The sequence below is a fragment of the Gossypium hirsutum genome, chromosome A03 (assembly GCF_007990345.1).
Source record: "Gossypium hirsutum isolate 1008001.06 chromosome A03, Gossypium_hirsutum_v2.1, whole genome shotgun sequence".
Taxonomy (NCBI): domain Eukaryota; kingdom Viridiplantae; phylum Streptophyta; class Magnoliopsida; order Malvales; family Malvaceae; genus Gossypium; species Gossypium hirsutum.
Window position 1 is genome coordinate 1,787,536 of NC_053426.1, and position 17,671 is coordinate 1,805,206.

General features: G+C 31.6%; 2 protein-coding genes across 6 annotated transcripts; both read left to right on the forward strand.

The window, feature by feature from the left end:
* The first annotated feature begins 5,338 nt into the window (after positions 1–5,338).
* On the forward strand, positions 5,339–7,574 carry LOC107942535 (probable aspartyl protease At4g16563). The gene has a single exon (XM_016876228.2). It carries the CDS (start codon positions 5,865–5,867, stop codon positions 7,326–7,328), a length of 1,464 nt encoding a protein of 487 aa, XP_016731717.1. The 5' UTR covers positions 5,339–5,864; the 3' UTR covers positions 7,329–7,574.
* Positions 7,575–11,774: 4,200 nt separating this feature from the next.
* Positions 11,775–17,582, forward strand: LOC107942536 (vesicle-associated protein 1-2). Of its 5 annotated transcripts, XR_005920878.1 has the most exons (11): positions 11,805–11,972; positions 12,048–12,118; positions 12,269–12,350; positions 12,666–12,781; positions 12,868–13,032; positions 13,125–13,175; positions 13,695–13,772; positions 13,940–14,179; positions 15,365–15,515; positions 16,476–16,590; positions 17,324–17,582. XR_005920878.1 is itself a non-coding variant. In XM_016876229.2 (8 exons), exons 1-8 carry the CDS (start codon positions 11,921–11,923, stop codon positions 14,048–14,050), a joined length of 726 nt encoding a protein of 241 aa, XP_016731718.1. In that variant the 5' UTR covers positions 11,775–11,920; the 3' UTR covers positions 14,051–14,405. The 5 variants fall into 5 exon arrangements, 1 of the variants encoding a protein (XP_016731718.1); XR_005920877.1 differs by lacking the exon at positions 15,365–15,515 and having other exon boundaries at positions 11,791–11,972; positions 17,117–17,582; XR_005920884.1 differs by lacking the exon at positions 15,365–15,515 and having other exon boundaries at positions 11,791–11,972.
* Positions 17,583–17,671: the final 89 nt, after the last annotated feature.

Genomic DNA, 17,671 nt, shown 5'->3' on the forward strand with positions numbered 1-17,671 from the left:
ATTTCCATGAATTTATTAACACTATTATCAATTAATGTCATAATTTAATTTTTTTATAAATTAGATATAGGTAGGGTATTAAGAAGTTCCATGCATTATTTCATTTTTGATATGAAATTCAACCTCCCCCACATTAACACGACCCTCTTCAAAAGAATTGACCAAAAATAAATGCATAACATTTTATCATATAAGAAGTTACAATAATGAAGTGATTGGGACCAAATTGAAAAAACCCTTTTTCAGTCATTAAATTACATCATTATCTTGCATTATTTGGAGACATGACAATGTTAAATTTAGAATATGAGTTAAAAATAAGACTAAAATTTTGCCTTTTACTCAAAGGTGTCAAATGCATTCAAACCTTTCATCTAATCTTTTATGATACACCAAATTAAGCCCAACACTACACGTACACTTAACATACATTAAGTTATAGGAAAATGATACGTCTGACATATTTCCATCTCCCTGTACTATATTTAAATATTGGATAAACTACTCTGAATGCCACTAAATTATTAATAAATTTACGTTTTAGTTATTTAACTTTAAAAAGTTACAAAATAATTGTAGAGGCTCAAATTTACCCGGCCCAACAAATTAAAATCAAACCTAAATCCTACCCAATTCACAAACCCAATTATAAAATCAGACCCAAAACTAAGCCCAAATAATAAAAACCCTAGCCCAATACAACTTAAACTTTTTTTTTTTAAAAAGACAAAACCCTAGCCACCTTGCCTCCCACTTGCACCTACTCCACCACCTTGTCTCCCACTTGCATTTACACCATCAAATGGAGAGGAGACATAGAATGATAAAAAATGTATGTAAGATGGCTATAAAAGCAAAACCAAAAGTCCATTGTAAAAAAGGGAGAGGAGGAAAGAGTTGTATTTTTGAAAGGTTTTTTTGATACAAAAAAAAGAGAAGAATGTAAAAGCAAAAGGTTTGCAAGCAAATCTGAAATAAAAAAAAGCGAGTATTCAAGAAGAAAAGATTCAAACGCGTTAAGGTTTTTATTTCTTTTTTCCTTTTTATTTTCACTTTTTTTTGTACATATAAACATTTTTTTCTTTTCTTTCAAAAATAGTATACATATATTTAGATATAAAAATAAAAAAGAGGACAAAAAATAATACATTTTTTAAATTCGCGGTGGCCGACGACGGCGGCAAATACTACCGACGGCGCCGGTCCGGCGCCTGGGTACCGACCGAACCATGGCCGGAATGGGGAAAGAGGGAGAGAGTTGAGAGCTTTGTTTTATTTTTTTTATTTTATTATTTTTACTATTATTTATATTATTATTATTTCTCATGTATATATTATTATTTATATTATTATTATATTATATATACCCTCTCCATATTTATTTATATTATTACTATCATTATTGGTACTTCTATTATTTTTTATTTCTGACTACTATTATTATATATATATGTATTATTGTTTGTATTATTATTATTATTATTATCACCCCTATTGTTATTACTTTACTTTTGTATTCTAATATATTATTAATATTACTCATATTTTCATTATTTTTGCTATTACTATTATTATTATATATTAGTGTATATTTTTATGTATATATATATTTATATATAGTATTGTTTTTTATTACTTTAATTTAATATTTTTATTATATTTGCTTTTTGTATTTCTATATTTATTATTATATAGTAGTGTGTATTTCTATTATATACATATATATTTTTATATATAGTATTATTATTTACTTTACTTTAATATTATTATTATCATTATATCCAACCCAATAATAATTCTTTCATAAAAGTAATATTCCGTATTTGGTAATTCGAGACAATCGTGCCCTAATTTATTGGGTTTCGATTTTTCTCCTTTAACCTAAATAACGGAATACTCTTTTAAATCGCGACATGAGTTTTGAAAAATGCTTATTCTCGGAGATACGAGGTGTTGTGCCCTAACTTACCGGGTATGGCATTTTGTTACCTCGAAATAAGATTTTTACAAGTAAAGGCAATATTTGGTGTTTGGAAATTCGAGGAAACGTGCCCTAACTTACTGGGTTTCGATTTTCCTCGTTCACCTTAACTAACTGAATAACCTTTTGAAATACACGAATTTTTATATAAAAGGCAAACTCGCTCTCGAAAATTCAAGATGTCGTGTCCTAACTTACTGGATGTGACATTTTATATTATGAGACGAGAAGGTCTTTAACATTTGAGCATTTTCTTTACAAAGAGGGATCGTATTTTAAATTCTTTCAAGTTTTCAAATTTTCGACACTAAGACACTAATTAATCAACTAGGTACCAATTTTGGGCGTATCGAGGGTGCTAATCCTTCCTCGTGCGTAACCGACTCCCGAACTCATTTTCTGATTTTCGTGGACCAAAAATTATCGTTTTAGTAAATCTTAATTTTTATTAAAATGATTAATTTAAGGTGATCCGATCACACCTCATCAAAAAAGATTGGTGGCGACTCCTCTATTCGTTTTCATTTCCAAAAATCTAAGTCGATTCCCCTTTTTTCAAAAAAAATGGTTACGACAATAACCACTGAACTATTCAAAAGTTTTCATTTAAGTCACTGGATTTTTAAAAGCGGTGTTGTATCAGCTTCTTTGTTCCCATCACCTGCACTAATCGAAAGCTCTCGTTCCTCTTCTTTTATACAATTCAGTTTTTTTTATGAAACAACTTTGAATATCACAAATCTGTGAATCAAAATCTAAAAAACTTTCTTCTTTGATCTCCAACATTGACCGTTAAATTGACTTGGATTCTAAGGTATGTTCTTTAACTCGCTGATGGGTATTAATCCATCGTACCAATCATCGAATTGCTACTTGGAACTCATTAGCTGAACTTTTTTTTTTTAGAAAAAACTTAACAATCTTGTAACTTAGATAAAAAAATTTAAATAGTTCAATGACCATTTCGTAACATTTTGAAGTTAATTGATCAAAATGTAAACATATTAATAGTTTAGTGACCTTTGACGTAGCTTACCTTTAAATATTTGATTGAGTTATTACCACAAATTAATGAACACTTACTCAATTGAGAAATGATTAAAAATCTGTTCTTTTTACAATGTAATAATTGTTAATGTAGGGTATTTCTATCTTTTTATATGTTTATATAAAATCTATAAAAAATATTATTTTTGGTAAAAAGATGAAAGCTTAAAACAACCTTAAAAACAAAAAATTATAATCTCTAGACAGTTCCAAAATTAGCCCTAAGAAGATTGAAAAAAGATTATATGAAATATGGATTATTTATTTTCAATAGTTTAATGTCACATCAACAATTTCATCCTGAATTTCAGGATTTTCATTTGGATTTGATTTTCTTCCGGATAAAAATGCTCATGTGACAACTATTGAAAAATGGATATTAATGACGTGGCATTACTGTTTCGTACAATTATTTCCCTAAGGAGACTAATGACATCGAGAAGGGATTGTTCAGAGAAAGTTGTCTCAAATGCAAGTCCTAGCCCCATCTTTGCTATTGCATCCGCCACTTTGTTGGCTTCCCGGTTGATATGCTTGAACATACTTTCCAATTGAGTCTAACAATGACATGATATGTTGTATAAGGTCACCGCCGAGGCCTCCATAGCATAGCTCCCTTTATAATCCGCAACACTCCCCCTACTGTCGAACGACTCAACTTAGTAGACCCTGCACCATCAGCTTTATTTTTGACATATAGTATTTTTCTTTAACATAATCGAGGTTTTTTTATGTCTGTTTTTAAATTTATGAAGATTAATTCTTTCGAGTAATTATAATTATTTCTCTTAATAATGTGTCTTTAATATTTAAACTTATATTTTTTGTTAAAAATATAATGTAACTTAGAGAATGTCATGGGTTGCGCATGGGAGCCCGCAACCATGACACATCTGTGTGAACCATCAAGAAGGAAGGAGGTCATTTGGCCCAATCGGACCGGCCCGTTGCTTGAAGAGATTGAAGGCCCATCTACAAGTTAGACAAATATAAGATATTATTTTATAAGATTACATATCTTAGATAAGATATGTAATCTTAGAAGATATGATTTTATATTCTTAAAGGTTTGGTGGTAGGTGCCCTTTAATCATAGCCATTGATGTCCTTAATTTTGCACCGTTGGATTTGGGGAGGCTCAACTATAAATAAGAGACCTCTTCCCTCGTTGTAAATCACTTGAGTTTTGAGTAAGAAGAATCCTTGAGAGCATTCACTCAAAACTTTTCTCTCTTGTGCTCTTATTTTTCCTGGCTTGTTCTTGTCTCATTTTTCTTTCATCTTGTTGGCTTTGAGTTGCTTTCGCTTGGGTTGTGTTTTTGGGAGGAATTCTGTTGAATCCTTCTTTTGTGGAAGTTAGGTTGACTTAGGCGTTTTTGGAGTAAGAAACTGCCTAAGGCCGCACGGATTCTGAGGCAAGAATCTTAAGTCCGTGACAGTTAACACCTAACACTTGTTAATATAATTTCAATTCTATTATTTCAACTAAATATTTATTTTTTTTATTTAAATTTTTATATAAGTATTCTATAATCTAATATATAATCATAATCATGAAAGTATTCAAAATTTATTTATTTTTCAATTGTATAGAATTTTGAAATTTAAAGTTCCCATGTATAAGAAACTTTAATGGACCATCAATCAACTCAGACGTAACAGCTCAAAGTAAAAATTTCAATAACAGCCAAAGAATTTTAATAGAAAACTTTTGGTCAAATGCTGATTGTGGTCCTTTTATTATACTCAACTGTACTATTTTGTATGTAGATAAATTATACTCAAAGTCACTAAACTTTAAAAAGTTACAAAATAGTCACTAAACTATTTGAAAGTTTTCATTTAAGTCGTTGGATTATTAAGTCTATTTTTTTCTTTTTAAAGTCTTGCCAACGAGCTTCAAGTCGATCTAATAGTTAGTGCTGGAGATTGGGAAAAAAACTGTACAGATTTTGGTTCGTAAATTCGTGACATTCAAGATTGTTCCATGAACAAAACTAAACTTTAAAAGAAGAGGGAAAAAAAGCTTTCGATTGATGCAAGCAGTGCAAACAGAGAAGGTCATATAAAGATGATTTTAATAATCTAATGACTTAATTGAATTTTTTTGAATAATTCAATGGTCATTTATAACTTCTCAAAGTTGAGTGGCTAAAACTTAAACTTACGAATAGTTTTAGTGACTTTAGGTGTAGTTTACCCTTTGCATTTTTTCTACTAATAGTTAAGACTAACAAATGTGACATAAACCAACAAGTATTACGTCTAGTTGTAAGGTACATTGCACTTCCAAAGAAAAGACGTATGTTCGAAACTTTGAGATAACATTATTGGGAGTGACAACTACAAATCTTTAATATGAACAACAAAATGGATATGAAAAATACCAAAAAAAAAACTAATGTGAGGCTATTAAAGCAAGAGAAGGAAATTATAACAAATTAAAATATAAGGACTCAAGGGGCATAGTTAATGCTGTAGGCAGTAAATATCCTAATTACGATAAAAAAAAAATATAGGGACTAAAACCATAATTTGACCAAAATATGCTTGAAAGTTGAATTCAATTCTAATGTGCAGCCCAAGGTATCATTATTACTTAACAATGGCCAGCTTTCGTTTAAACCCCCCCTCGGGGCTTAAAAGCTGCATTGAAATGAAGAAGAAAATAATACCTTTCCCACATAATCCCCCACCATACCCACCAACAAACAAGAACCTTCCTTCTCTCATCTTCCCCCACTCACCATCTTTTATAAACACCACCTTTCACTTATGACTTAAAATTCAAAATCCAAAGCATAAAAGTACTCTGTTTTTGCTCTGTTTTTAAGTCATGGTGGTAATGGTAACTCCACTTTGCTTGCTATATTGGCTGTTAATTTCAACATGGTGGCTTATGGTTTCAACGTCAGGAATGGTGTGGATTCCATTAACTCATTCATTATCAAAAACCCAATTCACCACTCCACACCACTTGCTTAAAACCACCTCAACTCGTTCAGCAACTCGGTTCCGCCAGCATCATCACCACCGTCACAAACAAGTGTCAGTCCCTCTTTCACCTGGTAGTGATTATACGCTTTCGTTTACTCTTGGTTCACCTTCTTCTTCAACTATTTCACTTTATCTTGATACTGGTAGTGATCTCGTTTGGCTTCCTTGTTCACCATTTGAATGTATTTTATGTGAATCGAAAACGCCGCCGCTTTCTCCTCCGCTTAATCTTTCTTCATCTGCTACCGCCGTACCATGCAAATCCTCCGCTTGCTCCGCCGCTCATTCTTCTCTTCATTCTTCCGACCTTTGTGCCATCGCACGGTGTCCACTTGATTCTATCGAAATGTCGGAATGTAATTCTTTTCCTTGTCCACCGTTTTACTATGCGTACGGCGACGGCAGTTTAATTGGCCGGCTTTATAAAGACTCGTTAACTCTCCCGAACTCACTTTCGGTTCAAAATTTCACTTTCGGCTGTTCTCACACCACGTTGGGTGAACCAGTCGGTGTAGCCGGGTTTGGGTTCGGCCGGTTGTCTTTACCGGCTCAGCTTTCCTCCGTGTCGCCGCAACTCGGTAATAGATTCTCATACTGTTTAGTTTCTCACTCGTTTGATTCTAACAGAGTCAGGCGACCGAGTCCACTCATTCTCGGTCGGTACGAGGATAAAGAAAATCAGTTCGGTAACGAACTCGTTGAATTCGTTTATACCGATATGCTTTCTAATCCTAAACATCCTTACTTTTATTCCGTTGGATTAGAAGGAATCTCCGTCGGAAAAAGGAATATCCCGGCACCGGAGAATTTAAAAAGGGTTGATAGAAGAGGAAGTGGAGGAATGGTTGTGGATTCAGGTACAACTTTCACTATGTTACCAGCGAGTTTATACGACTCGGTGGTGACTGAGTTCGATCACCGAGTTAGCCGGTTTTACAAGCGAGCAAACACGGTCGAAGAATCAACCGGGTTGAGTCCGTGTTATTTTTATAACAAGGTAGTAGCCGCCAAAGTACCTGCGATTAAGTTGCATTTCGCGGGGAACAGATCCAGTGTGGTACTGCCTAGGAAGAATTACTTTTACGGGTTCGTCGACGGTAGTGATGGAGGAAGGAAAAAGAGGAATGTAGGATGTTTGATGTTGATGAACGGTGGTGATGAAGAGGAATTGAGTGGTGGGCCAGGGGCTACACTTGGGAATTACCAACAACAAGGTTTTGAAGTGGTTTATGATTTGGAGAAAAGGAAGGTTGGATTTGCAAGAAGAAAATGTTCTTCTTTGTGGGATAGTTTGAAAAATTAAGTTCTGATTTTGGGCAAAAAGTGAAACTTTTCGAGTTTTGCGAGTTGTTCCTTTTAACAATATCGTAAATTTCGTTTTTTAGTATGTGCACTTCAATTCTTACTTTATGGGACAGTGCATTGTTAATACTTTCATGTAAAAGTTTGTGTTTGAATATATAAAGCAAAAATTGAAGTGTAGTGTAGATAAATAATTTGTAAAAGTTCGTGTATATCCCAAATTGAAAATAAAATATTTATTTTCAGACATTTGTTTGTGAAATTTGAAGAACAAGAGTTAAATTATTTGATTTTTAAAAAAAAAAACTTAATTTTAGTTATTACAATAATAAAGGTGTAAATTGATATGATTTAATTCGATTATAAAAAGTTAAAGCTGTACTTTCAAAATATCTATTTTGATATTTAAATTTATCTCCACATTGATGAATGGATCAAAATGAAATTTTATATATCAAAATAAAGATTTTTAAAATACATATATCATATTAAAAAAATTAAAATTTTGGAGTTAATTATGAAATTATCCAAAAATTTAACTATTCAAATATGTCCAAATTTAAACTTTATATTCAAATTCATAGAAACAATTTCAAATGATTCAACTTTGAATACCTCAAACTCAAAATCAGCATAGGATGTGTTTCGTATTTTTCTTTTAGTTAAATTTCACTTTCTTTTTCCAGTTGTGCTCTGACTATTCTAGGAATATTTTAGTATAATTAGAACTCTAATTTAAGCTTATTTAAAGGGGTCATTGCATCCCTGTTTTTGGTATGCCAATCGGCAATGGCTTTTTTTGAGGACGACAAGATATCATATATGAGTTTTGGTGAGAGTTTCGTAGTGATTATGAAGAGTATTTTATACCTATTTTGTGAGTGTCTTATGAGATTTAGGGTTTTATTTACCAGTTTGCTTTTTGAGATTTTGAGCTTTGTATTCGGGGTTTTAGGTAATATATGTTTAATACATTTAAGTTATTTTTTTCATATTGTACTCTCATGTGTTTACTCATTTAGTGAAAAACTGAAGCCTCCTTTACCCTTTTTTTTATCCTTTTCTGAGGAGTTTTTTACGTAAAATATTTATGTTCGATCTTCTCTACTTTTTTTAGTCGTTGTTTATACAGGTCCATCCCCAATTATCAATTTAAACTAAAACAATTTGAAATTTTTAAAATTCAAATTCATCAAAAATCTAGTCAAACCAAAGGTCATCAAATGGCTGTTTTTTTTTTCCTAAAGGATTAAGATATTTTTCTTTTCCAAATTCAGCTTGGGATGTGTTAAAATTAGGGTGATGAAAATGAATCAAGTGGACCAAATATTGATATTCATCTACTTTGGCACCTTCTTAAGCAAAATCCAAAATGAATCAAGTGGACCAAAAACATTGCCTGTGTTGTTTAGCGGGCACGTACATCCATTAAGAGACATTTTGGTACAACCTTGGCGTCTCATATGGGTGATGTTATGGCAGGCAAAATCAAAATTATTACATGGCAATGAGTAGGAATATAGTCACAAAATTATTTACAACACTAGTTTCAAAGAAAAAGGGTCAGTCCAATTTGATGCCTTTGGGGTTGCGATGAGTGATAACCCCAAAGTCAGGGTGTGCGGACCTCATCGTACTTCTTGTGCTTGCTCATGCAAACCAGCTGTCTCCCATTCAACCCTCATTTCTATATACTAAAAACCAAAACTACTTCGGAATTTTTTTTAGGGATAAGGGTGAGATTTTGTGTTAATGGTTGAAATAAATAGGTTGACCATGTTACCTAATATTTAAATTTTAAAAATAACGTATTTAATAATCGATTTAATAAGTTTTAAATTATCAACACAATTTTTTAGGTTTTAACGTGTTTTGGTCAAATAGCTATAATATTTTATTTTTGTCTTTTAATTACAAATGTTAATTTTAAAAGAAATCTTACTATAATAATATTTCACTGTAGACGTTACCAATATTTAGTTGTTCGATATGTCAAAACTTTGTCCTTAAACCCTTTTTTTTGCCTATATTAATCCTTAAACTTGATAATTATTTTTCTAAATTTTAGTCCATGTGATAATATGGCACTTCAATATTGTGAAACATCATTGCCTAAATTTTTTATAAAAAAAATGATTTTTAAGTGATGCCGTGGACTAAAACTAAAAATAGTTGTCAAGTTAAGGATCATGTTGGGAAATAATACCAAGTTGAGGGACTAAAAGTTGTTTTTATCCTTTTTTAGATGTATACGTATAACATTTTGATTAAATTTAAGGTTAATATATTATTTGGTATCTAAGTTTAACTTTAATGTGTGACTTGGAATTTGAGTTTTTTGTCCCAAGTTTAATACGTGAGTTTGACTTCAATATTTAATTCGGTAATTAAACCGAACAATATCATGTGGCTCAATAATGTACTTAATTGAAATAAAAAAAATTTAATTACTATTTTAAACATCAAAATCAAACTCAAGTAACTACTAAGAAAAAAAAATAATATCAAATTAAATATTTAAATCAAACTTAAATACCAAATAATATATTAATGATTTTATTTAAAAAATATATAAGAACCCATCTTTCTTTAATCTTAACCTCACCAACCAATGCCTCAAAGGTAAGCCACACTGTATTCACCTAATCATATAATTATTTTAAGATAATACCTTTATTTTAATAAACCCAAATTGATTTATTTGCATAGAAAAACCCCCCAAATTGTTTTGTTTAATATATGAATCCACTGCATTGGATTTAGCTATGGTTAGATTTTCTAAAATTATTAGGTTATGATATTTTTTAATATACGAGGCTTTAAATATGTTTAAATGTATTCTTTTAATTGATTTAAAGGTAGAGAAAAATTATGTGTAGAATCAAAATTTTAAAATCAAACTTATAGTTAAATTAATTGAACTATCGATTCATTAATTTATTAGTTTATCTAATTCGATTTAATAAATTATTAAAATTTTTATAAATATAAATAAATAAATAAAAATTTGTCTTCACGAATCGAGTTTCGTTCAAACAACCTTTGGTATTTAATATAAAGTATTAGAGAATGTTTTGTTTTGACATGCCGAGTCATCACAAATCGGATTTATTCACAAGTGGCAAAGTATGAAAGAGACGCCGCCTGGAATAATATTTTGTCGTGGTTTCGACAATGACGTCATTTTAACATGTTTTTTAGTTGCTCGATTTCCGATGTGGTAAAAAAGCACGCCTAAAAGTGTGTACTGCTACAGGCAGGACACACTACTTTGCTGTAGAACCATAAAACCACACGTGTGCTTCTAGTTGTTTCTCCACGTTTCCCTTTTGCTCTGGGCCCATTTTCCCACGTTTGGGCCTCTTACAATATAAGCTTTTCGGCTTTCCGACGGCCCAAATTTGATTTCATATTATTCTAATCTAATCCCATTTTTTCTTATTTATTTTATAATATGAAATAAATATTTTATATTTAAATTAGAGAAATTAATTTAAAAATACTCTACAAACTTGTTTCCAACATCTATTTTTTTAATAGACTTATAAAATACCAAAAATTAATTATTGGTCTCGCTATAATAAATTTTTAAAAATTAGTTATTGGGCCATGAAAGCCCATTAAGTTGCCATTTTCATTTTTGGTTTATAATTTTAACTTTATTTAAAACTTAATTTAACTTTTTCTGAATAACTTGAATCATCTTAGTCTTTATTAACAAGTGTTGGGAGTAACATTTAGAAAAAAAATTTTAAGTTCGAATTTTAGAGATATTATTGTTGAGAGGGGTAATTACGAACTTTGAGAGATTTAATCTTAATAGATCATAAGATGAATACGGACCATACAAAATTACTGCAATTTTGAGTATATTAAGTTTGGTTCATTTTAGGTATGAATCATTAATGTTTATTAACGAGGTTTTAGGTTGGGTCATTGTTGGAGTTTGAATTGGATAGTTTAAATGGGAATTTCAACGTTTTTCTAACATTATTTCATAATTTTTTATATAGTTAATATTTTAACAATTCAATTGTTGATTTTATCAAAATATTTATATTTATCATGTATGTAAACTTTTGAACCAATCCGATATATTTATTATATCGATCTAAAATATTGTTTATATTAATATATATTTAACATTTACTTTTAAAAAAAAATAAAATAAATATCTTAACACACATAATCTACATCAATAGAGCATACAATATAACTGTTAAATCGTTACAATATTAATTGTATAAAATATTAAATTAGATTGTAAAATTACAGTTTTGCAATATTTTCGATTTGATTCATTTGAAGTTTTGATTTTTTTTATTTAAGTAATTTTAATTTTAAAATATTTCAAATTTGAATATTTAAAATATATTAGATTCTCAAATAAATTATTTTCGAATTTAACAAACTTAATTTTTATTTAAAAAATTAATTGAATCAATTTAAATCACTAGTTTTGAAAAGAAAAGAAAAACACAGTTTACTAATAGTAGCCGATTCCCCCAAAATAAGAAGAGAGATAGATTTAGTTATTAATTTCTGTATTATTATTTTTGATTAATTTCTCGATTATTAAGCCATTGTTTCGAAATGAGCAGGGGCGATCTCCTCAGCATCCATCCTTTGGAACTCAAGTTTCCTTGTAAGTCATTTTCTTCCCTCCTGTAATTTCTATTTTTCTTTGATTTTTTTGAATTTTTTTTGTTTCTATGAATAGTTGCGCTGAGGAAACAGATCTCTTGCTCTCTTCAATTATCGAATAAAACCGATAATTATGTAGCTTTCAAGGTATATTCTTCATCATTCATATCGGTGTTTTAATTTTAAATTTTTTAAAATCTTTTTGCTCTGTTTTTGAACCTGAAAATTGTTTGAATCTCGAATTCGAAATTGTGGATTCCGTTTGTGAGTTAATTGATTTTATTTTTTTCTTTTCAGGTGAAAACAACAAATCCGAAGAAGTATTGCGTTCGTCCCAACGCTGGTGTCGTCTTGCCTCGATCCACATCCGATGTTATAGGTACACAAAATAAATTACATTTTGTTAGCTCATTTACTGTTTATTTCTTATTATTAAGGGATGAATCCTATTACATTATTGTAAAACTAATATTTTAACACTCCGATCATTGAATTCATGAATATTTTGTACTTGTCATGTAAAGTATCAAATCAATCTGATATTTCTATAGTATCGATCCAGAATACAGGAATTAACCGTGAAATATGATGGTTGAATTGTTAAAATATTTAATTTTACTGAAAGTTTACCCTAATATAAGTAGATCGAATGGTTTCTAGATAACTTGTAATTGATTTGTTGATATTAATTTAGTTACCATGCAAGCGCAAAAAGAGGCACCTCCTGATATGAATTGCAGGGATAAATTCCTCCTTCAAAGTGTAAAAGTAAATGATGGAATAACTGCAAAGGATATAACTTCAGAACTGGTATCTAATTATTTATATTATATTGTATTAGTATTATTGCTTGATGGTTAGGATGATCTATGGGGATCTTTTTTTATTTTTCCCAGTTTAACAAGGAAGCTGGGCATGTGGTTGAGGAATGCAAGTTGAAAGTTGTTTACCTTTCACCACCACAACCACCTTCACCAGTACATGAAGGTTCAGAAGAAGGGTCTTCACCGAGAGGCTCGGTTTCAGACAACGGACATGTCAATGCCGCAGAGTTCTCTACAGTCAGATCTTGCTGCATATACTTATTGTTTCTCTTGTTGTCTGCAGTTCATTCTACAGATGCTAATGGTGTGCATTTTGTTGCTGAATGCAGGCTGCTAAAGCATTTAACGAACAGCTTGAAGCTCAAGATTTATCTCCCGAGGTAAATTTCGTATTCTTTATTTGCTGTGTAATTGTTTGCTGCTGCATATGCATCGTTGATTTTAATTCATGTTGGTAAGTTGGTAATAGTCATTAGTTTTGGACCAGATGTAGTAACGTCCATATTTTTGGGTCAGATATATCTATTCACTTGCTTGGTTAAATGGATGGTTTCGAGTCAAATTATATACTTTTACAAACATTTTAGTTCTAATTGTTCAGACCAAAATGTGTAGAGCTACCAACGGATCCCACCGGCCCATAGTCTGATTCTGTTAGTCAGACAACGGGAGATCTATTGGAGTACCTGGAATTTGTCTCATATTCAATTTGATCATTGAATGTAGTGCTGCAGCTAGAAGGAACAATTGTTCTTGCGATTTTCCCCTTGTTCATGTGCATGCATAACCGCCTTTTGCAGTATCGAGTTCTGAAGCTCTGTAATCTTTTAACATATATTGAGTGTGATGTTGATACATGCCAAGAATATAATCCTCAAAAATACTTTCTATAATTGCAGACAAGAACTCGTATAACGAAGCTGACTGAGGAGAAAAAAAGCGCACTTCAACAATGTAACAAGATTCGTCATGAACTGGTGAGGGGAATAGATTGTGACTTGATTGCTTAGACTAGTAAAATTCCTTGACCCCTTAATTTGCTTCTAGTTAATGAAAATTTGATCAAACATCAATCTCCACCCTTTTTTATTATGTCCTCTCCATCTCTGAGCCAACTTACACATAAAGATTACAAATGTTTTAGGAACTGTTGAAGAGCGAAGGCAACAAAAGCGGCGGCGGCGTGTCATTCATGTTTGTCATCATCATCGGCTTGCTTGGCATATTTATGGGATATATGATGAAGAAGTCATAAGCGACTGTTTTCTTCAATTATCTCCTGCCTGTGCACGGGCCAAGACTTCAAATGCGGATTGTGACACGTGACTCCTGCATATTTTATTTGATCTTGATGAATATGATGAAGGAAAAAGGTTAGAAAAAGGTTAGCTCAGTCCAATTAGCAAAAACTTATTACAAGTGAATTCTTAATTCTTTGATTCTTGTAGTTGCTAGTTGTAGCATGCATTCTTTCTATAACTTAGAAAAGAAAAAAAGTGAGAAATTTTGTTAATGATTATACATAGCTCTGTAATGCTTATCAGCTACCAATTTTTTTTCCATGCATATTGATTGATGCATCATCATGAATGTATAAAGTTTATACCTAATTCTTTGAATTGAAATCTGAATATCAATTTTTTTTAAAATTATTTTTGGTTAAGACTGAATATCATACTTGTTGAGGGGGGATCGGCTCTTTTGGGAGAAGTCTTTGAAGTGTAGTTTGCCGGACAGCCAACTTGGACCCCCAACAACCAAAAGTATTGTCCCCGGGGGAGGGTTTTGTCTCCTGTGCTCTGCCAAGAGCCAGCATGCCGTGAGCAGCTGCCCTAAAGGTCTGGTTCATAGAGCAGGGAGCACCTCGACTGTAAGTGGATGTACAGTCACCCACCAAGGGTGAGATGCCCCCTTCCATGAACCAGACCCTCTGGGCAGTTGCTCATGACACGCTGTCTCTCCTTGGAGGCTGGGCACAGAACCCTCCCCCAAGGCACAATACGTTCGATTGTTGGGGGTCCGAGTTGGCTGTCCGATGAACGACACTTAAAAGATTTCTCTCGAAAGAGTCAACCCCATTCAACAATATTAGTATCATAGTTCGAAGACTTTTCCTTCTGTTGAAAGGAACCAAGTTTGGTTAAAAAATTTGAAACTTTGACTTAACCAATTTCGTACTTTAATCAACTAACAAATCGATTTAGGTTTTAACGGATTTAACCTGTTAGTTTGATGGGTTAAATTGAATTGAGTTGGGTTTGGATTTTGGTTAAAATTGTATATATTGCATTATATGCATTTATTATATTCCGTAGATATTTTAAAAAATTATATGTATATATATTAAAATCTGCAAGTCCATTGATTTGGTTATAACTGATAATCAATGGATATAATTAATTTTTGATCTCTTATAAGATCATCTTAACTATTATCATTAACTTGAATGAACCGATTCGACAAAAAAAACATTGATCGAGTCAATTTGGATAAACGTTTTGTTCACTTGTGCCAATAAACAAAAGAAAGCAAGACAATAAAATCAGCTAATAAAACGTTTTGAATCAAGGAATAAAGCGTGAATGAAACCGAATGAAGGAAAATTACCAACAATTGGCTTGCTGGCCCAAGAAATGAGCTTGAGCATGGCTGTACTTGGCATTGCAGAAGAAATCATTATTGCCTAAAGTGCAAACATGGTCCCGTTAGGTTCCTAGCAGGTTCGGTTCTACATACACAAGCTAGTTTATATGTGGGTGTCAAACTGGTGTGATTGATTAGATTTGTATATCCGTCCGAGTTCTAGCCAAGTTAATAGGAGGTTAAAAGTGAAAATCGAAATAATGAATTATAAAATAAATTGATATAAAGACCGATAATATTCATTGTTATTGAAAGCTCTAAATTGAGATAGACATGTGACGATATATTTTGTTGAGATGTAAACTATGTTATAAAATTGCATTCGATATTATAATGATAGTAGATATGATGAAAATGCATAGTTTAATATTTGGTTAGTATATACACCTTATGATCATTAATCCATGCCTTTATATGTTTTATATTTCGTTTTAGTATTCAGATTATAGAAATACAATTGAATTCATACTCAATGTAGGGTTTTGTTTTCCATCCACATATTAAGTGTTGGATCACATACATTCGTTGATATTAGCATCCAGTCGTGATCTGGGACTTTATCATGTTGGTGATACTTTTGTTAGTTTGTTGGCACGTAACTAAGGAGACTCATACCTTTACTTTGCTAAATGGATGAATGTTGATATTTTGGCATTGTTGGTGCATATGTAAATGTTAGCTAATGATGATATGGATCTTATGCTTATAATGTGTTGGATGTGCTTAAAGATGAAATAGGTACAATGGAAGGTAGTAAATAGATGAGGTATATTGAATGATGATTAATACTGAAATGATTAAGTAAATAGCGTGCTAATGTTAATATGAATTGGTAAGAAAAATATTGGTTATGTTAGACATGAAATGGTCATTTGTTGATAGATTCAACATATATTGCGGATGACTTAGGTTGAATTTGGTAATTTTTTTTAATTGTGAATTAAAATATTTTGGGTGTCATTTGAGGCATATTTCTATTTTGAATGAATGTGCTATGAATGTGTCAAATTGATATGTTTTCTATTGGATTTATGCAGGTTTTGAGTAGGCATCCTTGTGCATTTGAACATAGATTATGGTTTGAATATGGTTAGGGATGAAGTAGACCCTAAATGACATATTTTGTGCCACATGGTCGTGTGTCACACACAGGTTAGTGACATGACCGTATGCGACTGAAATATGGGCCGTATAGGAAACACACAATTTCCAATGGATACACAAGTTGGCCACACGCTTGTGTGACTACTATAGATATGGTCATGTAGTTTTTACATAGCCTCAATTTGTTACACGGTCTAACGATACGGTTGTGTGACTTTTGTTGAATAATTGTATTTTTGACCCACACTACCATAGTGAGTTACACGGTTTGGATACACGGCCGTGTGACTCCAATTTCATACGATTACAGCATGCCACATGGCCTGAGCACACGATTGTGTGACCCATGTTTTGCACAATTGCTCTTCTTTTTGTAAAAGTTTCAAAATGATTATTGTTTGATGTTAGGTCAATTCTAGAGCTTTCGTAAGCTCAATTTGAACCTGATTTTGTTTGCAAAGATTTATGTGGATGTATGCAGTTATTCAATATTTAATTAAAATTTTTATTTATGAATTACGTGTAACTGATTTGATAATTGTCGTAACATCTTATCGCTTGGGTTCGATGACAGGACCTAGTGAAGGTGTTACATATTCTCAGTATTGCTAAGAATACCGACAGTTAGCTAAGCATGCATAGCTTGAAGTAGCTGACCAAGATGGTTTTCTATATTTTTCATAAAAGCTTTGAAGGAATGATTGTCTTCCTCTAACTTGTTCATCCTAACATTTAGAGATTAATTTTGGTACTATTCTATGATTTCTCTCCTGATTATTAGGCTTAAAAGGGTGCATTATATGGTTGTTGCGGAGGCTTAAGGAAACCGGAGGAATTGGGATTGACATTGTTGTTCCATTAAAAAATTGGATGGTTCCTCTGTCATGGGTTATAGGACATTATAATATCTACAATTATTAAACTTTTCTACAATGACCTTTTTATGTGTTACTCACAGTTTTTATCTCATGGTCGTCATTGTATCTTTTGTGATAAAAATGATCATTACATGAAATAGTAAATGATTAGCCATTCCATGATTCCTTTATGTTAAATTTTTTTTCCTAATTTGATCTATTTTTATCTTATCGTCATCATTGTATTTTCTATGATGAAAATGATCATTACT

What these genes read in the sequence shown, in the direction of transcription:
- LOC107942535 (XM_016876228.2), top strand. Translation starts at nt 5,865, where the DNA reads ATGGTGGTAATGGTAACTCCACTTTGCTTGCTATATTGGCTGTTAATT.
- LOC107942536 (XM_016876229.2), top strand. Translation starts at nt 11,921, where the DNA reads ATGAGCAGGGGCGATCTCCTCAGCATCCATCCTTTGGAACTCAAGTTT. An exon ending in ATCCACATCCGATGTTATAG is followed by an intron (nt 12,351 to 12,665) that starts GTACACAAAATA and finishes ATATTAATTTAG; the next exon opens with TTACCATGCAAGCGCAAAAA. An exon ending in ACAAGATTCGTCATGAACTG is followed by an intron (nt 13,773 to 13,939) that starts GTGAGGGGAATA and finishes CAAATGTTTTAG; the next exon opens with GAACTGTTGAAGAGCGAAGG.